Source organism: Cetorhinus maximus, chromosome 23 (assembly GCF_964194155.1).
Source record: "Cetorhinus maximus chromosome 23, sCetMax3.hap1.1, whole genome shotgun sequence".
NCBI classification, from domain to species: Eukaryota; Metazoa; Chordata; class Chondrichthyes; order Lamniformes; family Cetorhinidae; genus Cetorhinus; species Cetorhinus maximus.
This window is the reverse complement of record NC_135901.1, coordinates 21,728,619-21,756,504: the sequence shown is the minus strand read 5'-3', so window position 1 is coordinate 21,756,504 and position 27,886 is coordinate 21,728,619. Positions and strand designations below refer to the sequence as shown.

General features: G+C 45.9%; 4 protein-coding genes and 1 pseudogene across 11 annotated transcripts in view; 2 read left to right on the top strand and 3 right to left on the bottom strand.

Moving 5' to 3' along the window:
* Positions 1 to 27,886, bottom strand: part of LOC144697102 (uncharacterized) — a 377,962-nt gene that overhangs the window by 239,669 nt on the left and 110,407 nt on the right. The gene's annotated exons all lie outside the window — the stretch shown is intronic.
* Positions 1 to 27,886, top strand: part of LOC144697340 (uncharacterized) — a 316,254-nt gene that overhangs the window by 220,095 nt on the left and 68,273 nt on the right. The window lies entirely within an intron of this gene.
* LOC144697191 (uncharacterized) lies at positions 142 to 22,813 on the top strand. Of its 4 annotated transcripts, none has more exons than XM_078569069.1 (2): positions 142 to 407; positions 20,749 to 22,813. In XM_078569069.1, the coding sequence occupies exon 2, from the start codon at positions 21,082 to 21,084 to the stop codon at positions 21,778 to 21,780; it is 699 nt and encodes a 232-aa protein (XP_078425195.1). In that variant the 5' UTR covers positions 142 to 407; positions 20,749 to 21,081; the 3' UTR covers positions 21,781 to 22,813. The 4 variants fall into 4 exon arrangements, with proteins under 4 accessions (XP_078425195.1, XP_078425194.1, XP_078425196.1 ...); XM_078569068.1 differs by lacking the exon at positions 142 to 407 and adding an exon at positions 8,658 to 8,785; XM_078569070.1 differs by lacking the exon at positions 142 to 407 and adding an exon at positions 19,983 to 20,045 and having other exon boundaries at positions 20,758 to 22,813.
* Positions 15,718 to 20,247, bottom strand: LOC144697056 (uncharacterized). Of its 4 annotated transcripts, none has more exons than XM_078568840.1 (2): positions 20,093 to 20,247; positions 15,718 to 17,039 (listed from the first exon to the last, which is right to left on the bottom strand). In XM_078568840.1, the coding sequence occupies exons 1-2, from the start codon at positions 20,245 to 20,247 to the stop codon at positions 16,229 to 16,231; spliced, it is 966 nt and encodes a 321-aa protein (XP_078424966.1). In that variant the 3' UTR covers positions 15,718 to 16,228. The 4 variants fall into 4 exon arrangements, with proteins under 4 accessions (XP_078424966.1, XP_078424967.1, XP_078424969.1 ...); XM_078568841.1 differs by lacking the exon at positions 20,093 to 20,247 and adding an exon at positions 19,841 to 19,946; XM_078568843.1 differs by lacking the exon at positions 20,093 to 20,247 and adding an exon at positions 18,932 to 19,022.
* LOC144696933 (uncharacterized) lies at positions 22,434 to 27,486 on the bottom strand (annotated as a pseudogene). The gene is made up of 2 exons (XR_013580282.1): positions 27,453 to 27,486; positions 22,434 to 25,905 (listed from the first exon to the last, which is right to left on the bottom strand). The product of XR_013580282.1 is annotated as an uncharacterized LOC144696933 (transcript).

Here is a 27,886-nt window from a genome sequence, read left to right as displayed (position 1 = left end):
ACATTGTGGCAAAACTTTTTAATATGTCTAACACAAGTTAGCTCCTTTTGAAGTGCTCTCCCTCTCCTCTGCCTCCTCCATCCTCACCTCCAACAACAAGTGGAAGGAGCTCATGAACTTCTTTATCACTAAGATTGAGACTACCCAATCAGTTGACTCTGCCATGACCCTCCCTTCCACCATCCCACTGAACCAAACTATCTCGAGAGTTTCTCCTCGTCTGAGCCCTGAACTCTCATCTTTCTCCAGTTTCTCTCCCAGCTCCCGTAATGCACTGTCCAAGCTCATCTTGTCCATGAGACCCCTCTCAAACCTCCTCTTAGACATATATGTTCCAAGGAAAACATCACCAGCTTCTCCAGACTATCCATAGACCGGTGGTGATCCATCAACCTGCAATCATTCAAGTAAGTCTCTTTCATACCGTCTCCAAAGCTTTCACATCCTCCCTAAAGTGTGGCACTCTGAATGGGACACAATACTGCAGCTGGTACTGAACTAGTGAATTACATCGGTTCAGCATAATTTCCTGGCTTTTGTTTTCAATGTCTCTATATATAAAGCTGAGGATCGCATACGCTTTATTAGCTGCTTTCTTAACCTGTCCTGCCAGCTTCAAATATTTCTGCATAAACACCCTTAAAATTGTCCTATTTATTATGTCATAGAGTCATAGAGGTCTACAGCACAGAAAAAGGTCCTTGGGCCCATCGAGTCTGTGCCGGTCAAACAAGCACCTAACTATTCTCATCCCATTTTCCAGCACTAGGCCCATAGCCTCGTATGCCATGGCATCGTAAGTGCACATCCAAATACTTCTTAAATGTTATGAGGGTTTCTGCCTTTACTACCCTTTCAGGCAGTGAGTTCCAGATTCCCATCACTCTCTGAGTGAAAAAATTCTCCCTCATATTCCCTCCACACCTCCTGCCCCTTACCTTAAATCTATGCCCCATGGTTATTGATCCCTTCACCAAGGGGAAAAGTTCCTTCCTGTTTACCCTATCTATGCCCCTCATAATTTTATACACCTCAATCATGTCCCCCTTCAATCTCCTCTGCTCCTGTGAAAATAACCCCAGTCTATCTAATCTCTCCTCATAACTAAAATTCTCCATCCCAGGCAACATCCTGGTAAATCTCCTCTGCGCTCTCTCTAATGCAATCACATCCTTCCTATAATGTGGATTCCAGAACTGCATGCAATACTCTAGCTGTGGCCTAACCAGCGTTTTATACAGTTCCAGCATAACCTCCCTGCTCTTATATTCTATGCCTCGGCTAATAAAGGCAAGTATCCCATATACCTTCTTAACCAACTTATCTACCTGTCCCGCTACCTAAAGGGACCGGTGGACATGCACACCAAGGTCCCTCTGATCCTCGGTACTTCCCAGGGTCCTACCTTTCATCGTGTATTCCTGTGCCTTGTTTGTCCTGCCCAAGTGCATCACCTCACACTTATCCGGATAAAATTTCATTTGCCACTGATCAGCCCGTCTGTATGCTCCTGTAACCTAAGGCTATCCTCCTCACTATTTACCACCCCACCAATTTTCATGTCATCCGTGAACTTACTGATAAACCCTCCTACATTCGAGTCTAAATCGTTTATATATATAACACAAGCAGCAACAGACCCAACATCGATCCCTGTGGAACTCCACAGGTATCCAGGCATAAAAACACCCCTTGACTATCACCCTCTGCTTCCTGCCACTCAGCCAATTCTGGAACCAATTTGCCAAATTGCCTTGGATCCCATGAGCTCTTACCTTTGTTATCAGTCTCCCATGCGGACCTGATCAATCGCCTTGCTGAAGTCCAAGCAGACTATGTCAAATGCATTGACCTCATCTACACACCTAGTCACCTCTTCAAAAAATTCAATTAAATTGGTCAGACATGACTCCCCTTAACAAAACTATGCTGAATGTCCTTGATTAATGCCTGCCTCTCCAAGTGTGGATTAATTCTGTCCCTCAGAATTGCTTCCAATAGTTTTCCCACCACTGAGGTTAGACTGACTGGCCTGTAGTTCCCTGGTTTATACCTCCCTCCCTTCTTGAATAACGGTAACACATTGGCTGTCCTCCAGTCCTCTGGCACCTCTCCTGTGGCCAGAGAGGTATTGAAAATTATTGCCAGAGCCCCTGCTATCTCCTCCCTTGCCTCACACATCAGCCTGGGATACCTTTCATTTGGGCCTGGAGATTTATCTACTTTTAAGCCTGCCAGACCACATAGAACCTCCTCCCTTTCTATGCTAATTTATTTAAGTATATCAAGTCCTTCTGCCTGATTTCCATACCCCCTCCTCTTTTACCTCCTTCCCTGTCTTGCCTGAAGTGGGTATGTATTGTGCCTTCTCATTCTTCGTGACAAAATGTATCACCTCACACCTCGCTGCACTGAATGTCATCTGTCATGAGTCTGTCCATTCCCGCAGCTGTGTCTGTGTCCTATTAAAATCTAATCTTATTTTCTTCACTGATTTAGCTACACTTTCAAGTTTTGTCAGCTGAAAATTTCAAAATTGTGCCCTGTACCCCCAATTACAAGCCTTAATGTACATAAAAAGCAGCAGTACTGAACCCTGTGGACAACCACTTTATACCTCCCTCCAGTAAGAAGAACAGCCATTCACCACAACTCTCTCATTTGTAACCCTGATTCAATTTTGTATCTTGCTGCTGACCCTTTTCTGCCTTTATCCCATGACCTCCAATTTTACCAATTGCATTTTGAAAGTCCCTATACACAACATCTACTGCACTTTCCTCATCCCACTCTCTATGTTAACCCACCATCAAAAAAAGTCAGTCCGGTTAGTTAAAAATGATTTGCCCTTAATAAACCCATGCTGGCTCTTCTTTTTCAGTCTATACTTGGTAATGTGGGTGTTAATGTTTTCCTGGATTTTTGGACCAGCATTAATTACCAGGTTTATCCATCTCCCCTTTTTGAGCAAGGGTATAATATTTATTGTCTTCCAGTCCACTATGTTCACCCGGATATATAAGGTGTTTCGGAAACTTGTGACTAATTGCCTCCCCAGTATTTACCAGCAACCAGGAATGCATTCCATCTGCACAGGGTGACTTACTCATCTTCAGTACTGCCCATCTGTTATTTATCTATTTCTTATCTCTATTATCTCAGACCGCTCCATTTTTCATGTAGCGTTGACAAAGTTCACTTGATAAAAGAAACATTAGTTATTAAAAATAAAGATGGAAAGTGCTGGAAAAGCTCAGCAGGTCTGGCAGCATCTGTGGAGCGAGAGAAACAGTTTATGTTTTGCTATGATCCCAGCTCATGTTAGTACTGGACAAGTCAGATCCCAGGGTGAAAGCTGGCTTGATAGATCCTTACTTCTTTTTCAGAAACCGTGGAGGCAAGTTGCTGAACAAATTCACACGACTCCGCTGATTAACTTTTAACACAAAGGATAAAATATTTATTAAACAAGAAAAATAAACTATATCACGCCAGAAAAAAAGGTTGGAAAGATCTCAATACAAACACAAGAAAATGCTTCAAAGTTACACTATTGCTTTACTCCAGCAATATCTTTACTGACACATAAACCAGCAAAGAGTCACCACTAGCTTGACATGAGGGCTTCTTGCTTGGGACTGGCACAGTTGTAAACTGTTTTCTTCTGGTAAATTCCTGAGCATTCACTCAATGTTTTTCACTGAACTTGTATCTCTCCCCAAGACACCTTAAACTCAGTCTTCCAGTAGCACCTCAGCTAAACTGATGATTTTTCTGAATTCTATAACTGACTATTCAGTCAATTACTGGTGCTGATGTCCTTAAAAGTTTTCTTATCAGAGGACTTAAAATTCCTGTCCCTTCTCTCTGACACGCACGGAACTATCTTCCTCCCAACTCCTGTCTTTCTTTGTGTCTGTCCCTGGATCACTGTTGCAAGGCAACAGGAAAGTTTTTTTTCTCTACTTTGTATTTTTTGCCCTGACTCACAAAACTTTTAACCCCATTTGACCCATCTCTTTCACCTCAGGGCTTGTAACACCTCATTCAAAATGTACATATACAAACAAACCCAAAAGACCTGAACGTTCAGACTCCCAGACATCAAGGCTGACAGCAACCTTAATGAAACTGAACCATTTGTGTATATATATGTGTACACATATATATTCAACTTTAAATTATACATTGTTCATAACAGTTTCAAGTCCATGTGATTCTTCTTTGGAACTGGTTATTAAGGTTGCTGGAATATATTTTCTGACAAAGCAATCGGCTGCAAGGAAATTGACTAAATGTTGTGATGTAACATATATGAAATACACAATTATCATTCAGGCTATATTACCAGCAGGTCTACAAAGGCACGGCAAACACTGAGCCAGATGATCTGCTGTTTTGCAATGGTTCTGGTGCTGCTCAATGTACCAGACCATTTATCAGAGCAACTGATTTATGTTGGCAAAACAGGTGTATTCTTTTTACTTTTAGCAGTGTTTTGAGCACCAAATTCGAAACATAGCCACAAACATCAAATGTGCATCACTTGATTATTGATGTTATATCTTGGCCCTCTGGAACTGAGCTTTCCTCACAAAGTGGGCGATCCGATGGCAGAGGTATTACCCAGCATTCTCCGCAGGACAGACTGCCTTGTCCTCACTGCAAGCACATCTGCGCAGGCGCAGTACCGGGCTGTGCCTAGAGCATGCGCAGTGCGAGTGCTGGAGTTCGACGGAGGCGCCAGGAGATAAAAACAAAAAGCTAAAAGCTACTGCGGATGCTGGAAATCCAAAACAAAAACAGAATTACCTGGAAAAACTCAGCAGGTCTGGCAGCATCGGTGGAGAAAAAAACAGTTGATGTTTCGAGTCATCATGACCCTTCGGCAGAATTGAAGTATAATTAGGAGAGAGGTGAAATATAAGCTGGTCTAAGGTGGGGGGGCGGGGGGAGAGAGAAGTTGAGGGTGGGGTGGTTGTAGGGATAAGCAAGCAGTGATAGGAGCAGATAATCAAAAGATGCCACAGACAAAAGGATCAAAGAGGTGTTGAAGGTGGTGATATTATCTAAGAAAAGTGCTAATTAAGAATGGATGGCAGGATACTCAAGGTACAGCTCTAGTGGGGGTGGGGTGGAAAGACTAATAAAGTATTAGTTGTAGATTTAAAAATAATGGAAATAGGTGGGAAAAGAAGAATCTATATAAATTATTGAAAAAAAAGGGGGGGGAAGAAACGGGATGGGGGGAGGGGGAGTTTAAGATCTAAAGTTGTTGAATTCAATATTCAGCCCGGAAGGCTGTAAAGTGCCTAGTCGGAAGATGAGGTGCTGTTCCTCCAGTTTGCATTGGGCTTCACTGGAACAATGCAGCAAGCCAAGGACAGACATGTGGGCAAGAGAACAGGATGGAGTGTTAAAATGGCAAGCGACAGGGAGGTTTGGGTCTTTCTTGTGGACAGACCGCAGGTGTTCTGCAAAGCGGTCGCCCAGTTTGCGTTTGGTCTCTCCAATGTAGAGGAGACCGCATTGGGAGCAACGAATGCAGTAGACTAAGTTAGGGGAAATGCAAGTGAAATGCTGCTTCACTTGAAAGGAGTGTTTGGGCCCTTGGACGTTGAGGAGAGAGGAAGTTAAGAGGCAGGTGTTGCATCTTCTGCGTGGGCATGGGGAGGTGCCATAGGTGGGGGTTGAGGAGTAGGGGGTGATGGAGGAATGGACCAGGGTGTCCTGGAGGGAACGATCCCTACGGAATGCTGCCGGGGGGCTGAAGGGAAGATGTGCTTGGTGGTGGCATCATGCTGGAGTTGGCGGAAATGGCGGAGGATGATCCTTTGAATGCGGAGGCTGGTGGGGTGATAAGTGAGGACAAGGGGGACCCTATCATGTTTCTGGGAGGGAGGAGAAGGCGTGAGGGCGGATGCGCGGGATATGGGCCGGACACAGTTGAGGGCCCTGTCAACGACCGTGGGTGGAAAACCTTGGTTAAGGAAGAAGGAGGACATGTCAGAGGAGCTGTTTTTGAAGGTAGCGTCATCAGAACAGATGCGACGGAGGCGAAGGAACTGAGAGAATGGGATGGAGTCCTTACAGGAAGCGGGGTGTGAGGAGCTGTAGTCGAGGTAGCTGTGGGAGTCGGTAGGCTTGTAATGGATATTGGTGGACAGTCTATCATCAGAAATTGAGACAGAGAGGTCAAGGAAGGGAAGAGAAGTGTCAGAGATGGACCATGTGAAAATGATGGAGGGGTGGAGATTGGAAGCAAAATTAATAAATTTTTCCAGGTCCCGACGAGAGCATGAAGCAGCACTGAAGTAATCATCGATGTACCGGAGAAAGTTGTGGGAGGGGGCCGGAGTAGGACTGGAACAAGGAATGTTCCACATACCCCATAAAGAGACAGGCATAGCTGGGGCCCATGCGGGTACCCATAGCCACACCTTTTATTTGGAGGAAGTGAGAGGAGTTAAAGGAGAAATTGTTCAGTGTGAGTACAAGTTCAGCCAGACGGAGGAGAGTAGTGGTGGATGGGGATTGTTCGGGCTTCTTTTCAAGGAAGAAGCTAAGGGCACTCAGACCATCCTGGTGGGGGATGGAGGTGTAGAAGGATTGGACATCCATGGTGAAGAGGAAGCAGTTGGGGCCAGGGAACTGGAAATTGTTGATGTGACGTAAGGTGTCAGAGGAATCACGGATGTAGGTGGGAAGGGACTGGACAAGGGGAGAGAGAAGGGAGTCAAGATAACGAGAAATGAGTTCCATGGGGCAGGAACAGGATGACACGATTGGTCTGCCAGGACAGTTCCGTATGTGGATTTTGGGTAGGAGGTAGAAGCGGGCCGTCCGAGGTTGGGCGACTATCAGGTTGGAAGCTGTGGGAGGAAGATCACCAGAGGAGATGAGGTCTGTGACAGTCCTGGAAACAATGGCTTGATGTTCCGTGGTGGGGTCATGGTCCAGGGAGAGGTAGGAGGAAGTGTCTGCGAGTTGACGCTCAGCCTCCACAAGGTAGAGGTCAGTGCGCCAGACAACAACAGCACCACCCTTGTCAGCGGGTTTGATGACAATGTTGGGGTTGGACCTGAGAGAACGGAGTGCAGTAAGTTCAGAGAGAGACAGATTAGAATGGGTGAGAGCAGCAGAGAAATTGAGACGACTAATGTCACGCCGACAGTTCTCAACGAAAAGATCAAGAGAAGGTAAGAATCCAGAGGGAGGGGTCCAGGTGGAGGGAGAATATTAGAGGTGGGTAAATGGATCCGTCGGACGGGGAGAGGACTCCTGCCCAAAGAAGTGAGCACGGAGACGAAGACAGCGGAAGAAGAGTTCAGCATCATGCCGAGCCCGAAATTCATTGAGATGAGGGCGTAAGGGTATGAAACTAAGTCCTTTGCTGAGCACTGAACGTTCAGCATCGGAGAGGGGAAGGTCAGGGGGTATAGTGAATACGAGGCTGGGGCTGGGATTGGAAGATGGGGTGGGGACGGAGGGACAAGCAGGGGTGGAGGGTCCCAGATGGGTGTTGGTGTCGATGAGTTGTTGGAGCTTGCGTTCCTTAGCACTTGAGAGAAAGAGAAAAAGTTTCTTGTTGAGGCGACAGATGAGGCAAAGAATAAAATGAAACCGGGGGCACGCGCAGCTTTGAAAAAGGGTCCGGCGGTGCTGCTGGAGGGAGAGGTCGAGTGTGTTCATATGGCGGCGCATGGCACTGAGTGTGGATCTCAGAATGCGACGGGAACAGCAGTCCGAGAAACGTTTTATGTCCCGGAGATACCTGTAATCCTGGGTGGGTTCGAAACAAGAGGGATGGAATTTCAGTTGAAATCCACGTGGGGTGAGTCGGAGATGGAGACAGTCACTGAGAAAGGAAATATGGCTGTGAAAGCGGGTTTTAGTAAACACCTTGTCAAACACCAGGAGAGAAATGGAAAGCAATGAAGGTGAACAGGGCAGAAGAGACAGGCGGAAATCCTGTCGGAGAACAGAGCAGTACTTCTTCAGGGAGGGCATTTCTTGAAGAGAGGCGGCAGTCAATGAAACACAGGGATAAAAACAAAAAGCTAAAAGCTACTGCGGATGCTGGAAATCCAAAATAAAAACAGAATTACCTGGAAAAACTCAGCAGGTCTGGCAGCATCGGTGGAGAAGAAAATAGTTGACGTTTCGAGTCATCATGACCCTTCGGCAGAACTGAAGTATAGTTAGGAGAGAGGTGAAATATAAGCTGGTCTAAGGTGGGGGGCGGGGGGGAGAGAGAAGTTGAGGGTGGGGTGGTTGTAGGGATAAGCAAGCAGTGATAGGAGCAGATAATCAAAAGATGTCACAGGCAAAAGGATTAAAGAGGTGTTGAAGGTGGTGATATTATCTAAGAAAAATGCTAATTAAGAATGGATGGCAGGATACTCAAGGTACAGCTCTAGTGGGGGTGGGGTGGAAAGACTAATAAAGTATTAGTTGTAGATTTAAAAATAATGGAAATAGGTGGGAAAAGAAGAATCTATATAAATTATTGAAAAAAAGGGGGGAAGGGGGAAGAAACGATGGGGGGGAGGGGGAGTTTAAGAGCTAAAGTTGTTGAATTCAATATTCAGCCCGAAAGGCTGTAAAGTGCCTAGTCGGAAGATGAGGTGCTGTTCCTCCAGTTTGCGTTGGGCGCCAGGAGGCCGTGTCGCATTCGCAACGGGTGAAAGAAACAGCCGAGTGCAGGAGAGGAATGGAGCGGTCTGCTAATGCGTTGATGGGCGGAGATACTTCATAAACACCTGGCGCAGACCTTTAAGTCCTGGTAAGAAACTACTGTTCCCGTATTTGCACCAAGAGGGCCGGCAGTTGTTCTCTCGGCATCAGGCCGGTCTTTCGGACCGCCATCTTTATCGGGGGGCAATGTGCAGCAGGGTGCATGCGCAGTCATCCCTGTCCCTGTCAGCAGGAGAGAATGTTCCTTTTACAGGGGATCAGAAGGGGAGGATTTACACACAGCAAATGCGAAGCATTGCATCAAAGTTCAGTCAATTCAACTGGAACTGAATATCATCGACCTTTGAATGTGCAAAGGAACAAGTTTATCTGTTCTGTCTGGGAAAAGATTTCATGTGAAAAGATTTTCACATCCGTCTTCACCCAAGAGAATGAGGATGAAGGTATCGAACTTGGGGAGAGAGACTGTGAGGTACTTGAGCAAATAGATATAGGAAGTGACAAGGTATTGGAGATGTTGGCAGGCTTATAAGTGGACAAATCTCCAGGTCCGGAGGATTTGTGTCCCAGACTGCTGAGGGAGGCAAGGGAGGAGATCACAGGGGCTCTGACCCAAATTTTTAATTCCTCTCTGACCATGGGTAAGCTGCCAGAATATAAACACCTGCCCGGCTGTAAGAATGAGTAAAATCAGCAGAACGAAGCCCCAGCTGTCAGAATGAACATGGTTCAGTCCTGGATGTGATTAACAGCAGCAATAACAGCAGAATGAACTCACTGGTTACTGGCAGCAGGTTGGCTGATTGTTTAAATCCCTTCCTGCACACGGAGCAGGTCAATGGCCTCTCCCCAGTACACACACACTGGTTTGTCAGCAGATGGGATGACTGAGTGAATCCCTTCCCACATTCAGAACAGGTCAACGGCCTCTCCCCAGCACAGACGCATTGGTGTGTACAGAGATTGGATGACCAAGTGAATCCTTTCCCACACAGAGTAGATGAATGGCCTCTCTCCTGTGTGACGACATTGATGGGTTTCCAGCTCAGATTGTTAACTGAATCCCCTCCTATTGTCCATGTTCGAAGTCTGATGATATTCAGCTCCTGAGGACTCGAGGGACTCTATCAGATTTTTATGTGTTGTTTGGTTTGAGTTTCTCACCTGCAAATCATCCCTTTCTAATCGGCTGTGAAATGAATTTAAAACAAGAAAAGGGAGTGAGAGATAATTCACAAATATACGAAGGAAAGCTGTAAAATTCAGCTGAATGAAGCTGGTAATTTGTGGGGCAAGAACAGAGAGTGGACAGGGCTTCAGGGTCCCTGAAGGGCAAATCATTGACTCATTGATTTTATCCTCATTCTGCCCACAGGAGCTGAAGAACTGCACACAGTCAGAGTGGAGGGAGGGAGAAAACTGGGAGTGGAGTAAGGAATTGATGGAGGTGATGCAATGGGTTTGGATTTGAGCCCAGGGAGGAGGGAGAGTGTGTGGGATGGAGATTTACAGCTTTGGGGGAACAAGAGAGGAAAAAATGTTCCATAGAAACTGGAATTGATTGTTCTGAATTTCTGTCCTGCACTTACAGAGATGAATTTTGTCAACTCCTTTTACAGAGTATTAGATGGGGAGGTGTTCCAGACAGGAAAGTCAAACCAAACACATCACGTCAACATCTGATACTCGCTCAATTTATCAGGACCTGAATATCATCAGCTTTCGAATGTGTAAACAGAAATGTTTGTTCTGTTTGTGGGAAAATATTTCAAACATCAGTGCGACTGGAAAAGCACCGAGACAGACACACACCCGTGTGAGAGTGTTCCAGTGAACTGACTGTGGGAAGATCTTTAAGTCATCACAGAGTCTGAAAAAAAATCACCCCATTCACAGTTCTGTGTGTGGACTGATCTTCAGCTGATCGTCTAACCTGGAGAAACACAAGGACTCTGGCACCATGGAGAAACTATGGGAATGTGGGGACTGTGGGAAGGGATTGAATTACCCAAAGCTGGAAACTCATTGACGCAGTCACACTGAGGAGAGACCATTCACCTGCACTGTGCGTGGGAAGAGCTTCACTCAGTCATCCCACCTCACTGACCACCAACGTGTACACAGTAATCAAAGACCTTTTAAATGTTCTGAATGTGAGAAGAGCTTTAAAAACAAGAAGAATCTGGCAGCACACCAGCTTGGTCACACTGGGGAGAGGCCGTTCCTCTGCTCTGAGTGCGGAAAGAGATTCAGTCATCACACCTTCTGTCACACCAGCAAGTTCACACTGGAGAGAGGCTGTTCACCTGCTACACATGTGGGAAGGGATTTACTCAGTCATCCCACCTTCTGAGACATTAGCGAATTCACACTGGGGAGAGACCGTTCACCTGCTCCGTGTGTGGAAAGGGATTTGCCCAGCCATCCGACCTTCTGGTACACAAGCGAATTCACACTGGGGAGAGGCCGTTCACCTGCTCTGTGTTTAGGAACAGCTTTGCTCAGTCATCCCACCTGCTGAGACACCAGCGAGTTCACACTGGGGAGAAGCCATTCACCTGCTCTGAATGTGAAAAGGGATTCATTCAGCTATCCGACCTTGTGAGACACCAGCAAATTCACAACTGACTGCAGGAGTTGGAGTCTTATTGCTGCTGTTACTCACATCCAGGTCTGAACATGTGAGTTATACTGACGTTTAATAAACGTGTGTTCCATGGTTCAAAGCTTAGGAGGCTCCTTTACGACTGGGTTTAGAGTCAGGAAGAACAACGGTGAATGCTGGAAATGTGCTGTCAAATCAGGGATTAGTGTAAATTGTGATTTGTTCCTGAAAGTGAAATGGCAGGTTTAAGTTTCCAGCCTGAAAATTTGGTAATTATTGAAAATGTTGGCATGACATTGCTGAGTTTACCAATGAAGGGTAATAACAACATCGTGTTGCATTTATATAGAACCTTTAACAATGTCCCAAGTGCTTTAGAATTTTTATTATTCCTTCATATGATGTGGGTATCGCTGGCAGGGCCAGCATTTATTGCCCATCCCTGATTGCCCTTGAACATAGTAGCTTGCATTTCAGAGGACAGTTAAGAGTCAACCACATTGCTGTGGGTCTTAAATCACAGGTAGGCCAGACCAGGTAAGGAGGTAGATCACCTTCCCTAAAGGACAACAATCGATGATAAATTCTTGGTCACTAGCTTTTCAATTCCAGATTTATTCCACCATCTGCCATGGTGGGATTTGAACCCGGGACCCCAGATCATTTGCTTGGGCCTCTGGGTTACTAGTCCAGTGAATCAACCACCACGCCACCATCTCTGCATGATCAAGTGATCAAAAACTTGGTCATGGAGATAGATTTTAAGGAGGTGAGAGGTTTAGGGAGAGAAATCCAGAGCTCGGGACCTTGGCAGCTGAAAGCACAGCCACCAATGGTGGAGTGAAGTAGGTGGGAGTGTGGGGAAAGGGTCAGAATTGGAGAGGCGCAGGGAACTTGAAGGATTGTAGGGCTGGAGGAGGTTCCAGAGACTGTCTGTCATGGAGAGAGTGGCTGCCTCCAAGGAGCTTCAAGCACAGCTCTGAAATGGGCCCATGCAGGTCATGACCACGGCCGTGCAGGAGATGTCTACTGCCTTAAACAGGATGACAGACACTGTATCTGTGACCTTACAACACGTCACTGACCTCCACCAAACTGGTCTGCAGCAGAGTGGGAGGAATGATGTGACTATGGTCCAGGAGAGGGATGATGGACAAAGGAGACACGGAAGTGGGAACTCCGATCAAAGTGTTCCCAGTTCTCACCCATTACTCCTGAACCTCCAGGCAGTACCCAACATGCTGCCCCCATCTCCCGACATGCTGTCCCCTCTCCCACCAGCTGAATCTGCCCCTGCACAGATACAGGTGGACCAGTCTTTGCCAGGACCCTGAGAGGCTCTGAAGACGGAGACCACAAGCCTCTCGGCAGTGAGAGCAGGGATGTGAGCAGCCTATCTCTCCCTCTGCTGAAACCACACAGGATGCACCACGTAGAAGCAATAGGAAGGGTCTGGGCTGGAAATTGTAATTCACCAAGTGTGCACAGGGGCGTTTGATAAAATATTAATTCCCTTTTTAAATAATGACACAGAAAATGTATTGATTGGAACCACTTCCAGCTCTTGTCCATTCTGACATCCCGAGGGCCAGCTCACCCTCTCACTGGGTTCATGCTGGATGTTAGTCTGGGCTGGGAGCCATTGGGTGGATGTGCAATGGGTGGATGAGTGGGTGAAGGAATGTTCAGTGAACAGGGAGGGGGAGGGGGGGTTGGTGCTGCTGTTGGGAAGTGTTCATTCTGAAGGAGTCCCCCTGAAACAGTGACCACTCATTTATCACTTTGAAATGATTGAGCTGCTGTGTAATTCCCCATTTTTGTTCTTTTAGTTTTCCAGGATTTATATATATGTTTTCTTTTTATTAAAATGTTGCTGTTGTAACACTGAAATCCAGAGGATTTAAAATCTGTTAAAATCAATCCCCAACACAGGAGGACTCAACTGGTCCTAACTCCTTATGGTATCAATAAACAAAGATCTTACAAGCTGTTCATACGGGGAATTGCTTTTCTTTGAGACTAGGGACGGTCAAACAATGTTGCAAAGTTCAGATTTGGGCCTTGAGGCCTGGGCTATATGGCCCACATACATGGAGCACCATTATCTGATGTCCTTCATCCCCGATTTTAATCTCTCCACCATTGCTGGCCGCGCCTTCAGCTGCCTGGACCCTAAGCTTTGGAATTTCCTCCCTAAACCTCTCCACCTTTCTACTTCACTTTCCTCCTTTAAGACACTCCTTATAACCGACCTCTTTGACCAAGCTTTGGTCATCTGACCTAATATGTCCTTATGCTCCTGTAAAACGCCTTGGGATGTCTAATTATGTTAAAAGCTCAATATAAATATAAGTTGTTGTTGTATCTCAGACCTGATCACTTACCGAGTGAGTGAGTCTGTATCAATGTAGCTCAGATAGACACAGCTTGTGTCATAGTTCAGTGAGATCTAATCACTTACTGAGTGAGTGAGTCTGTATAAATGTAACTCAGATAGACACAGCTTGTTGGAACAGATCTGGGAAGAAGGAAGCTCTGACTGAACTAACCACTGGACACAATTGGAAAAGATGATTCTTTCCAAACATTGAAAATTACTAATAAAGACATTAAAGATGATTTATTGTTGTGAGCTGCATTATCTGGTAGAATTAGAGTGAAGGAGTGGGATTGACCCACAGCCTGAGTCAGGAGAGAGCAGCCCCTCCCAGCTGGACAACAGTGGAGAGGTGATGGAGCAGAATGATGTGGTCAACCTTGTCAAAGGCTGCAGACAAGTCAAGAAGGGAAAGTTTATCTTTCTCACAGTCACATAGGATGTAATTTGTGACTTTGATAAGAACTGTTTCAGCACTGTGACAGGGGCAGAAACCTGATTGGAGGGATTCAGACATGGATGTCCAGGATAGGTGGGCATGGATTTGGGACTTTGGTTCAAGGTCATTGGAGAGGAAAGAGAGCCTGCAGGTGGGTCAGTGAAAGGATGGGGGAGTCAAGGGTTTGTTTTTTGAGGAGGGGATGATGATGGCAAATTTGAAGGAGAGCAGGACAGTACCTGAGAGAGCGAACCATTAATAAAGTCAGTGAACATGGGGAAGTTGGCTGATCAGCAGTTTAGTGGGAATAGGGTCGATGGAGCAGAAGGTGGGATTCATGGAGAAGATGAGCCCTGAGAGGGCAGGAGGGGAGATGGGAGAAAAACTAAAGAAAGACGTGAGTTCAGGTCTCGGGCAAGGATGGAAATTAGAGGCAGTTCAGCCTGGTGTGTTAGTGGAAGGAGGGAAGCAGCAGAGGCAGCTGATCAGATTATCTCAATCTTAGTGACAAAGAAGCTCCATGAGCTTCTCAAACTTGTTGTTGGACAAACATACAAATTAGGAGCAGGAGTGAGGCCACTCGGCCCCCCAAGCCTACTCCACCATTCAATAAGATCATGATTGATCTGATTGTAACCTCATCTCCACTTTCCCACCTACCCCAATCACCTTTCACTCTCTTGTTTACCAAGAATTAATCTACCTCTGCCTTAAAAAATATTCAAAGACTCTGTTTCCACTGCCTTTTGAGGAAGAGAGTTCCAAGAATTAATCTACCTCTGCCTTAACAAATATTCAAAGACTCTGTTTCCACTGCCTTTTGAGGAAGAGAGTTCCAAAAGACTAACCTTTTCTCTTTATAATCTCTCCATCTCTGTTTTCAATGGGCAACCCCTTATTTTTAAACTGTGACCCCTACTTCTAGATTCTCCCACAAGAGGAAACATCCTCTCCACAACGACCCTGTCAAGACTCTTCAGGATCTTATATGTTTCCATCAAGTTGCCTCTTACTCTTCTAAACTCCAGAAGATACAAGCCTAGCCTGTCCAACCTTTCCTTTTGCAGGATAGGAGAGGGAGAGGATTTGCAGACAGAAAACGCAAACAAACAATGTTGACAAGACCTTACAGCAGGGGTTCCCAAACTGTGGGTCATGATCCCTGGTGAGGTTGCGGGCTGAGGAGTTGCTGTCATGTCCTCTGGGGCAGCAATAGCAGCTGTGGAGTGGAGACTCAGCTGGGACAGTCCTGCCATCGGGTTCGAGGCTCCATTACGAGTGTTTCTTTTCTTGTGATTATGCATGTGTCCAGAGAATGAGGTCTGAGGCCCCATCACTGCCTCCATCGTAAAGACCATTGAAAAAATGACTGCTCCACACCCCCCTCCCCAGCTCAAACAACTCAACCCCCTGCATTCTCACAACTCTTAACCGTCTCCTGCCCCTCCCTAGCTCCCACAACTCTTACACCTCCCCCCACCCCAGTCTCACTCTGGGCTCTGTGCTTTGTCTGTGGACGAGGCTTCAACTGATTGTCTAATCATCCAACTCTGCCAAAGGAAACCTGCCTGAGGGGAGGTCACAGGGAAACTAGAGAAAGTTGTGAGTTCAGGCCCAGGACAGGAGAACGTAAGAGACAGTTTGTCCCAGTGGGCTAGTGGAAGGGAGGGAAGCAGCAGAGGCAGCTGATTGGACTGTCTCAATCTTAGTGACAGAAAAGCTCCACGAGCTCCTCACACTTGTTGTTGGAGGTGAGAACTGAGGAGATAGGGGAGTGGGAGAGCCCTTCAAAATAAACTAACTTGTGTTGGAAACATTTAAAAGACTCAACACATTGCGTGTTTTACACAAAGCTAATTTATTTGACTTTTATCCATAATATGGGAATCAAAGGTGGGAATCAAAGGTTATCAGGGTTAGATGGGAATGTGGAAATCAAAACACAAGAAGATCAGCCATGATCTTATTGAATGGTGGAGCAGGCTCGAGGGGCCGAATGGTCTACTCCTGTTCCTATTTCTTATGTTCTATAACTGGGCTGGAATTCATTAACATCAGCAGAAACAGATCCCAATGAACATGGTTCAGTCGCAAAATTCCAACACTCTAGTTACTTGTGAACTTGCTGGTGTCTCAGCAGCGTGGATGACTGAGTGAATCCCTTCCCACACCTGGAGCAGGTGAACGGCCTCTCCCCATTGTGAACCCGCCAGTGTGTCAGCAGGTTGGATGACTGAGTGAAACCCTTTCCACACTCAGAGCAAGTGAACAACTTCTCCCCATTGTGAACTCGCTGATGTTTCAGCAGGGCAGATGACTGAGTGAATCTCTTCCCACATTTAGAGCAGGTGAATGGCCGCTCACCAGTGTGACTGCGCTGGTGTGTCAGTAGGTGAGATGAACACGTGAATCCCTTCCCAAACTTGGAGCAGGTGAATGGTCTCTCCCCAGTGTGAACTACATGGTGTGTCAGCAGGTGGGATGACTGAATGAATCCCTTCTCATACTCAGAGCAAGTGAATGCTCTCTCTCCAGCGTGAATGCGCTGATGTGTCAGCAGGATCGATGAACAAGTGAATCCCTTCCCACAGTCAGGACAGGTGAATGGCCTCTCCCCGGTGTGACTGCGCCGATGAATTTCCAGCTCAGACGGGTAATTAAATCCTTTCCCACAGTCCCCACATTTCCAACGATTCACCCGGTCGTGACTGCACTTGTGTTTCGAAAGGCCAGATGATTGGCTGAATCTTCGTCCACACACAGAACACGTGTACAGTTTCTCCTCACTATGAATGGTGCTTTTTCCTTCCATGTTCAAAATCCAATGGTATTCAGGTCCTGATGATTTGAGTGTCTCTGTCAGGCCTTGATCTGATGCTTGGTTTGAGATTCCCACTTCCAAATCCTCCCTTTCCGATATCCTGTAAAATGAATTTAAAACAAGAAAAAGTGACCATCAAAGTATTGGATTGTCCTAAAAATCCAACAGGTTCACTAATGTCCTTCAGGGAAGGGAACCTGCCACCCAGTCTGGGCCTACACAAGCCTCTGACCTTTATGGTAGGAGAGAGTGAGAGACAGAGAGAGAGAGAGTTGGAAGAGGGGAAAAGGAGATGGACTTCATCCATCTGCACCTCAAGCAGAATTTTAACAGAATTTCCCAAACCCACAAACCCCACCAACCAGAAAGACAAGGGCAGCTGGTACATGGGAAAACCATCATGTCCAATACAGACAACACTGAGTTCACACTGGGCAGAGACCGTTCACCTTCTCCATGTGTGAGAAGTGATTTAATTGATCATCTGAACTGCTGAAACACCAGCCGGTTCATCAGTGACTGCAGGGCTTGGACTCTGCTGGATTAATCACATCCAGGACTGAACCGTGTTCATTCGGACACATGGGGTTCATTTCTATTGATATTAAAAATCCTTATAACTGGAATAGAATTTAATATTCAGAATTTAATATTCTGATGATCAGTTTGCTTGACTTTGCAATCTTTACTCTTCAAATAAAGAATCTTTCTTCAGGCTGTTCCAAAGATTTTGAACCATGAAACCAAACAGTGACTTACTTGTATTTCTTTCGATTTAATTTCTGTATTCAGTGCTGACCATGTGGTCTGCTCTACATTGGGAAGATCAAACACAGATTGGGTGATCACTTTATCGAACAACCTCTGCTCAGTCTGTGAGCTTGACCCTGAGTTTCCAGTCACTTGTCATTTTAATTCTCTGCCCCACTCCCACTCTGACCTTTCTGCCCTTGGCCTCCTGAACTGTTCCAATGGGAGCTTGAGGAACAGCAGCTCATCTTTCAATCTGGCACTTAACAACCTTCCAAACTCAATATCGGATTCAGCATTTCTACACTGACAGAGGGTTGTCAGGATCTGGAAGTCTTGACCTGAAAAGGTGCTGGAATCTGATCCTATAAGGAATTTTAAAAGGAAGTTGACAGGGATTTGGGAATGAGGAACTTACAGGGTTACAAACAGAAAGTGGGTGTGTTGGTCTAAACATGACTGCACTTTCAAAGAGACAGCACAAGCACAAAGGGTTGAATGGTCTCCTCCTGTGCTGTAAGTTTCTACGATTCTAAGATTTGGCCATTTAGCTCCTCGAGCCTGTTCCACCATGAAATGAGATGATGGCTGATCGGTGACACTTTGCCCCATGTCCCTTAATACCTTTGGTTAGCAATGATTCATCAGTGTCAGGTTTTAAATTAACATTAACCTGGCATGAACTGCCATTTGATGAGTAGAGCTCCTAATTTCTACCGAGCTTACATGGAGAAGTGTTTCCAAATTCACTCCTGAAAATGACACAACTTTCAAACTACGTCCCCTCGTCCTAGATTCCCCAACAGTGGGAGTCATTTCTCTCTATCTCCCCTACCAGTTCCAATTAACATCCTGGAAGCTTTGATCAAATCACTTCTTAATCTTCTAAATTCCAGGGAATATAACCTTCAAATGAGGTAAAAAGAGAAAGTGCTGGAAAAACTCAGCAGGTCTGGCAGAATCTGTGGAGAGAGAAACAGAGTTAACATTTTGAGTTCAATATGATTCTTCTTCAGAACTCACAATGAGGTGATGAATTCTGGTAGAAGGAATAGGGAGAGGCAATATACATTTCATGGTACAGTTCTAAAGAGTGTGCAGGGACAGAGAGACCTGGGAGTTGACGTACACAGATCTTTGAAGGTGGCAGGCCAGACTGAGAGAGCAGTTAGGAAAATATATGGGATTTTGGGCTTCATAAATAGAGACATTGAGTACAAAAGTAGGGAAAATATGCTGAACCTTTATAAAGCTCCGGTTAGGTCAGAAGAAGATTCTTGTGTCCAGTTCTGTTCACCACACCTTAAGGAGGATATGAGGCTCAATGAGAGGATGCACGGTATATTTACCAGGATGGTTCCAGGGAAAATGGAATTTAGCTACGAGGTTAGTTTGGAGAAGCTGGGTTTCTCCTTGGACCAAGGAGCTGAGAGGAGATTTGATAGAGGTGCACAAGATTTTGACAGATTTGGATGAAATGTACAAGGGAAAAGCTGTTTCCATTAGGTGACGGTACATGGATTAGGGAGCACATTTAAGGTTTTGGCAAGGGATACAAGGGAGATATCGGGGAGAATATTTTTTTCACAGTGAGTGGGAATACTTAGCACTCGTTACCAATGAGGGTGGTGGAAGCAGAGTTCATCAATGATTTTAGAAAGGAACCGAGACACACACTTGAGGGAAATAAACATGTCGGGTTTAAGTATAGAGAAGGGAAAATGAGGCTGACTGGATTGCTCTGTAGAGAGCCAGCATGGACTTGATGGGAGGAATGGCCTTTCTGTGCCGTAATAACTGATTTATGTAACTCATCCTAATTTAACCCTTAGAGTCCGGGTTCAGGTAAGGTAAATAAAACAGAAAATGCTGGAACTGGAGAACAGTCATATTGGATTTAAAACGTTAACTCTGTTTCTCTCACCACGTATGCCGCCAGACCTGCCGAGTTTTTCAAGAATTTCTATTTTCATTCCAAACTTAGCATCCCCAGTGTTTTGCTTTTATGTCATTAAGGTAAATCTGCACTTCCTCCAAGGCCTACACAGCATGTCCTTTTAAGCTGTGGTGTGCAGAACTCTCACACAATTCTCCAGGTGTGATCTGACCAGGATTTTGAATATCTCGGTGCTATTCCAATCACACTGATACCTGAAATCTTTTCCCATTTAATCCCTTGTAAAAGGAGTTTCCAAAATCCATCCCTGTCAGTCCAGGATAGAAATTCATTATATTCTCTCCTGCTGACGGGGATAGGGATGACCGCGCATGCGCCATGCTGCACTTTCCTGATGTCAAGATGGCGGCCGTTACCCCGGGGCTGTCATCGGAAGCCCCACAGCTATTGCTGCATTTGGTCAAAATGCGGAACCTCTAGATTCTTATTCGGATCCTGAGACGTACAAAAGATACTTGTGAAGCCTTTCAGTCCACCTACTGGCTCTGTTCCTCTTCAACTCTCTCCCCGTAGATGCCACAGCACCGCCTGCATCCTGCTCCAGCACCCGCACTGCGCACGCTCCACTCAGTGCCCTGCACCGCGCCTGCGCGAGGCTCATGCCGCGAGGATAAGACCCCACCCCTGATTCACTCCGATTGGTTGGAGGACAAGCTGTTCTCACGAGGTCCTCCAGTTACGCCCCCTCTCTTCCTATTGGTCCGGAATCTCTATGTCGCTTCCGGCTTCTCTTCGGCATCCACCTGAACCAAAGGCCCAATTGGGAAAAGGTGGTTATATGTGTTTATTTAAAATTACTAATAGAGACATGAAAGATAATTTGCTGTTTTGACCCAAAGTATTTGGTGGAATTAGAGTGAAGGACTGGAATTGATCCACAGTCTGAGTCACCAGTTTAAGGACAAGAGGAGAGAGAATCTGGGGAGGAGAAAAGAATAAGTAGGAGACTGGACACTGAATCTGGAACAATGAGCAGAGCGGGAGAGGAGTGTGTGGGATGGAGATTTATAGATTTGGGGGAATGAAAGAGGAAACTAGAATTTTCTGTTCTGAATTTTTATCCTGTATTTACAATGATAACTCTGGTAAACTCCTTTTACAGGGGGAAAAGAACCGAGACATTCACACACCCAAGTGAGAGTGTTCCAGTGAACTGGCTGTGGAAAGAGCTTTAACCAGTTACACAGCCTGAAAAACATCACCATTCGCAGCAGGAAGAAACTGTACAGGTGTTGTGTGAGGACGAGGCTTCAACTGATCGTCCAACCTGGAGATACACAAGGACACCAGGACTGCTGAGAAACCATGGAAATGTGGAGACTGTGGGAAGGGATTCATTTCCCCATCAAAGCTGGAAACTCATCGACGCAGTCACACTGGGGAGAAACCGTTTGCCTGCTCTCTATGTGGGAAGGGATTCACTCAGTTATCCAGTATGTTGACACACCAGCGAGTTCACACCGGGGAACGACCGTTCAGGTGTGTGTGCGGGAAGGCATTTGCTTACTCATCTGATCTGCTGGCGCATGAGCAAGTTCACACTGGGAAGACTCCATTCACCTGTTCTGTCTGTGGGAAGGGATTCACTCAGTCATCCCGTCTTACTGAACATCAAATTGTACACAGTGATCAGAGACCTTTTAAATGTTCTGACTGTGAGAAGAGCTTTAAAAGCAAGAAGTATCTGCGAACACACCAGCGAGTTCACACTGGGGAGTGGCCATTCACCTGCTCCGAGTGTGGGAAGGGATTCACTCGGTCATCTCACCTTCTGACACACCGGCGAGTTCACACTGGGGAGAGGCCATTCACCTGCTCTGGGTGTGGGAAGGGATTCACTCAGTCGTGCCACCTTCTGATACACCAGCGAGTTCACACTGGGGAGAGGCCATTCACCTGCTCCAGGTGTGGGAAGGGATTCACTCAGTCATCTGACCTAATGACACACCAGCGAGTTCACACTGGGGAGAGGCCGTTCACTTGCTCCACATGTGGGAAGGGATTCACTCAGTCATACCATCTTCTGAAACATCAGCAAATTCACACTGGGGAGAAGCCATTCCCCTGCTCTGTGTGTGGGAAGGGATTCACTCAGTCATCCCACCTGGTGAGACACCAGCGAGTTCACAACTGACAGCAGGAGTTGGATTCTGTTATTGCTGTTGTTCGTTACATCCAGGACAGAACTTGCAGGTTAATCCTGAGGTGTGTAAGAAATGTGGCCCAGCCGCACTCTTCCAATGTTCAGAGCTCCTAGACACAGAACAGAAGGCTCCTTTGCAACTGTGTTTAGAGTCAGGAAGAACAACGGTGAATGCTGAAAACGTGCTGTTAAATCAGAGATTGGTGTAAAACTGTGATCTGTTCCTGACTGAATGTGAAACAGGTTTAAGTTTCAAGCCTGAAAATGATGGTAATTATGATATGAGGATTTAAAATGTTTTGTGTGACACTCCTGATTCTACCAATGTAAAGCAATGACAACACCAAGTTGTGTTTATATATGGAACCTTTAACCACCCTCTCACCTTCCACTGACTTCAATGTAATGGAAACTGACGGTTGGAATCTGTCAGCATTTGAAAGATATTTACAAATGATTCAAGGGTTTCTTACAGTTGGGATCTTTCTCTGTTCTGTCCGCTTGAGATGTTAGACAAGAGACTTTCTCCTGTGAATATTGAGCTGGAGTATTGGGCTGTGATGTGTTTCCTTGTTCATCTTGTTGACTCTAAATGTTGAATCTTGTGGTTACAGACACTAGATAATCAAGCTCACAACAACAGATTGTCTTTTCCTGACTTTATTAACAGCACTGCAATCATACAGACAGAGTAATTCCTTACATGGTTCCGGTCCTCAATGAAGTACTTATAAATGTCATCATTTATATACTTCAGAGCCTGTAATATAGGAATGGTGTATTGGTCTGTAATTTTAATATAATTTTAATTCAATATTCCTTCTTTTAATATCATGTTCACCACTTCCCTGTTACCTGCTGAATTTTTCTATTTTTATCATTACATGATTGTCAAGTTTCCATGTTTTTAACTTGATTATTTAGTCTATATTTTAAATTTTATGAATTTTTTTGATGTAAGTTACAATTCAGCCTTTGAGCTGTGAATATATTTTTTGAATAAAATACCATTATATTCAAAAAACATAGTTACCCGATCCAGAAAAAGAGATAATACAGTGGATTCAGAGCTCCCTTCTCCCCAGCTGTGATTTAACAAGCTGCAGCTACACTCGAGATATTTATATTTAACTTGTTCACTACATCCATGATCTGGCCCTGCTCCAACCATAACCACAAGGATATCTGTGCATTGTTCTGAGTGTGAGTACAAGGCTGTGTCACTATCACACACAGATACCGTTTCCTTGGTTCACATCTCCATACAAAGAACAGCTCTTTACGCATCCCCTTTCTACATAATTGCAGGAGACATGAGCAAGGATATGAAGCTCATTAATATACACCCACATTTCATAACAGCAAAGGTTCCACTGGGACAAAGGTTCAGTCATTTTCCATCACAGGCAAAATGCAGAGCAGTACAGGAGCACACTGAAAGTTTAACAGAGTCTCATCAGCCTGCAGGCTCCTGTTAGATACAGAGCAGTACGGGAGGACGCTGACAGTCTAACAGAGTCTCAACAGCCTGCAGGCTCCTCTCCAATACATTTACTGAGTGGATTTCAATTTAAACCAGGTTTACAGATGTGATGCTCTAGTCACACGTTGGTTGCCACATTACCAGAAGGATATGGAGGCGTTGCAGAGGGTGCAGAGGAGGTTTACCAGGATGCTGCCTGGTCTGGAGGTTATTAGCTATGAGGAGAAGTTAGAGAAACTTCGATTGTTCTCACTAGAGCAACGGATATTGAGGGGCGGCTTGATAGAAGTTTACAAAATTATGAGTGGCATGGACAGAGTAGATAGTCATAAGCTTTTTCCCAGGGTGGAAGAATCAATTACTAGGGGACATAGATTTAAGGTGAGGAGAAAACTATAGAGGAGATGTGCGGGGCAAGTTTTTTACACAGAGGGTAGTGAGTGTCTGGAATTCACTGCCAGAGGAGGTGGTCGAAGCAGGTACGATAGTGGTGTTTAAGAGGCAGCTTGACAAATACATGAAGAGGATGGGAATAGAGGGATGCGGACCCTGGAAGTGCAAAATGTTTTAGTTGACGGGCAATATGATCGTCGCAGGCTTGGAGGGCCAAAGGGACTGTTCCTGTGCTGTACTTTTCTTTGCTCTTAGTTCTTTGAGATGCTACGGTATACACACTAAGTCCAGTAGCTGAACTGATTAACAGACTGAGTTTGGGTTTCCTGATCCAGTGCATGTTACAGATACCTTCCCTGGATCTCAAGGCTAAGAGAGACACTCTGGAAGGTATGGGGAGCTGGGACTTGTCCATGAGAGTAACTGAAGGTCTGAGAACTGAAATAATCTAAAGTTAGAAAGGAGAAAAGGTTCAGTCCTGGACGTGATTCTTAGCAGCAACAACCGATTCTAACTTTGTCGGTAACATGTGAAGCCGCTTATGTTTCAGCAGGCTGTAAGACTGAATAAATCGCTTCTCACACACAGCAGATGATCGGTTTTGCCCCAGTGTGAACTTGCTGGTGTCTCAGCAGGTGGGATGAATCAATGAATCCCTTCCCACACTCGGAGCAGGTGAACAGCCTCTTCCCGCTGTGAGTGCGTTGGTGCCTCAGCAGGCCGGATGAATGAGCGAATCCCTTCCCACACTCGGAGCAGAGGAACGGCCTCTCCCCAGTGTGGGTGCGTTGGTGCCTCAGCTGGTCATTGCTTCTTTTAAAGCTCTTCCTGCATTCAGAACATTGAAAAGGTCTCTCATCAGAGTGAATGCGTTGGTGTTCAGTGTAGGAGGACAACTGAGCGAATCTCTTGCCACAAATGGAACAGGTGAACGGCCTCTCCTCAGTGTGAGTGCGTCGGTGTCTCTGGAGGCTGGATGACTCAGTGAAACCCTTCCCACACACAGGGCAGCTGAACGCCCTCTTCCCGGTGTGAACAGTCCGATGTCTCAGCAGGTGTTGTAAACAAGTAAATCTCTTCTTGCACACGGGGCAAAGGTACGGCCTCTCCCCGGTGCGTACACGCTCGTGTATCACAAGGTGGGACGAATGAGGGAAACTCTTCCCACACATGGAACAGAGGAACGGCCTCTCTCCGGTGTGAACTCGCTGGTGCTTCAGCAGATAGCAGGATCGAGTGAATCCCTTCCCATACACCGAGCAGGTGAATGGCCTCTCCCCAGTGTGCACCCACTGGTGCTTCAGCAAGTCAGCTGGCTGAACGAATCCCTTGCTACACGCGGAGGAGGTGAACGGCCTCTCTCCAGTGTGAATACTCTCATGTGTGAAAATCGAGTGAATGTCTTCCCACACACAGAGCAGAGGAAAGGCCTCTCCCCGGTGTGAACATGCTTGTGTGTCAGAAGGTGAATTGAATGAGTGAATCTCTTCCCACACACGGAGCAGGGGAATGGCCTCTCCCCAGTGTGAATGCGCTAGTGTCTCAGCAAATTAATGCTTCTTTTGAAGGTCTTCTCACATTCAGTACATTTAAAAGGTCTCTTTTCTGAGTGAACCAATTGGTGCTCAGTGTAGTGGGAGGACTGAGCGAATCTCTTCCCACACTGGGAGCAGCTGAACGGCCTGTCCTTGGTGTGAACTCGCTGGTGCTCAGTGAGATGCACTGACTCGCTGAACGACTCCCCACAGTGGGAGCAGCTGAACGGCCTCTCGTGTGTGTGAAGGAGCTGGTGCTCCGCGAGGCGGGAGGACAGCCTGAACTTCTTCCCACAGTGGGAGCAGCTGAAAGGTCTCTCATCAGTGTGAACTCGCTGGTGTTAGACCAATTCCTCAGAGATTTCAAAGCTTTTCTCAGTCAGAGTATTGAAGAGGATCCTCATCAATGTGATCGAGCTGGTGTGCCAGCAGGTTGGATGAACACATGAATTTCTTCCCACATACGGAGCAAGTGAACGGTCTCTCGCTATTGTGAGTTCGCTGTCGTGTCAGCATGTTTACCAGCTGTATCAATCCCTTCCCACAGGAGGAGCAGGTGAACAGCCTCTCACCAGTTTCCAGCTGAGGTAGTCAATTAAATCCCTTCAGATGTACAAATCTTCAGATTCCAATGAACTGATTGACCCTGTCAGACGTGAGGTTTGGTTTGCTTTTCCTGACTGCAAATCCTCCTCCTCTATTATCCTGTAAAGTAAGTTACAAAGATTTACATAGAATACACATGATACAAACAGGCCATTCAGTCTATCCAGTTTGTACTGGAGTTTCTAGTCCACACAAGTCTCCCCCATTCTGCCAACTCCATCTCAGGCTTTCAGCTCATCTTTCTAATTCCTTTTCTCCCATGTTCTCGTCTAGTTTCCTTTTAAAAGTATCTGTTATTTTTCTCGACCACATCCAGTAGTAGTGAGTTCCACATTTTCATAGCTGTCTGAGGAAACATATATCTCCTGTGTTCTTCTTGGATTTATTCATATCTATTGTGTATTCATGGCCCCCAGTATTGGTTATACCTTCAAGTGGAAACATTCTGTCCACATCTACCTGCCCAACCCAATCAGAATTTTAAAGACCTATATCAGAGATGACAAACATATCTCTCGATTTGAGTTTGCTGTGTGTAAATGCTTCCCATCTAACCCCCTGGAAAGGGAGTTTGCAAAATCCATCCCTGTCAGTCCAGGATAGAAATTCACAACATTCTCTCAGGTAAGCAAGTAATTAAGAAATCTAACAGAATGTTACTGTTTATTGTGAGGGAAATCAAATATAAAAGTAGGGAGGTTATGCTTCAGTTGTACAGGACATTCATGAGAGATCTGGAGTAGTGTACAGTATTTGTCAACTTATTTGAGGAAGGATATAAATGCATTAGAAGCAGTTCAGGGAAGGTTTACCAGATTAATACCAAGAATGGGCAGCTGGCCTTAAGAGGAAAGGTTGGACAGGCGAGGCTTGTGTCCACTGAAGTTTAGGAGAGTAAGAGGCGACTTGATTGAAACCTTTAAGATCCAGAGGGGAGGGTCTGATGAAGGGTCATATGGACTCAAAACATCAACTGTATCCCCCTCCGCAGATGCTGTCAGACCTGCTGAGTTTTTCCAGGTATTTTCATTTTTGTTCAAGATCCTCAGGGGCCTTGACAGGGTGGATGTGGAGAGGATGTTTCCTCTTGTGGGAGAATCTAGAACTAGGGGTCACTGATGAGGAGTTTTTTTTCTCTCAGACGGTTGTGAGTCTTTGGAGCTCTCTTCCTCAAAAGGCGGTGGAAGCAGTCTTTAATGTTTAAGGCAGAGCTACATAGATTCCTGACAAGCAAAGAGGGCGGAAGGTTATCGGGGGTAGGCAGGAATGTAGGGTTTAGGTTACAATCAGTTCAGCCATGATCTTATTGAATGGTGGAGCAGGCTGGAGGGGCCGAATGGTCTGCTCCTGCTCCTCATTCACATGTTCCTGCAGCCAGAGACAGTGATGACAGCGCATGCACCCTGCTACAAGTTGCCCCTAGAAAGATGGCGGCTGCGCATGCATCCTGCTACTCTTTGCCCCCGATAAAGGTGGAGACCGTTAACCCGGGTTTCATAACCGGGGAAGGGCCCATAGCTGCCGCTCGGTGTAACCACGGGGCCAGTAGCCTCTTGGTTGGAATTTCTCGCCTACAATGGGTGTTTATGAAACCTTCCCGCCCACCCACGGCCCCTAATACCGCCACTGTGTCGTCTAATACTCACCACCTGAAGATGCGACAAACAAGCGTCTGTCCATAACAAAAACAGAAATACCTGGAAAAACTCAGCAGGTCTGGCAGCATTGGCAGAGAAGAGCACAGTTGATGTTTCGAGTCCTCATGACCCTTCAACAGAAAAAGTAAAAATATGAGAGGGGTGAAATATAAGCTGGTTTAAGGTGGGGGGAGGGGAGGTAGGGGGAGAAGGGGAGGGGGTGGTTGAAGGGACAAGCAAGCAGTAATAGGAGGAGATAACCAAAATATGTCACAGACAAAAGAACAAAGAGGTGTTGAAGGTGGTGATATTATCTAAAAGAATGTGCTAATTAAGAATGGATAGCAGGACAAGCAAGGTACATATAGCTCTAGTGGGGGTGGGGTGAAATAAGACTAAAAGGGCATAAAATGTATAGATTTAAAAATAATGGAAATAGGTGG

Excerpts from the sequence above, each read along its gene's own strand:
- LOC144697056 (XM_078568840.1), bottom strand. The coding sequence starts at position 20,247 with ATGAGCCTCGCGCAGGCGCGGTGCAGGGCACTGAGTGGAGCGTGCGCA. Across the intron at positions 17,040-20,092 it reads AGGCTTCACAAGTATCTTTT|GATATCGGAAAGGGAGGATT; the intron begins GTACGTCTCAGG and ends TTCATTTTACAG.
- LOC144697191 (XM_078569069.1), top strand. The coding sequence starts at position 21,082 with ATGTTGACACACCAGCGAGTTCACACCGGGGAACGACCGTTCAGGTGT.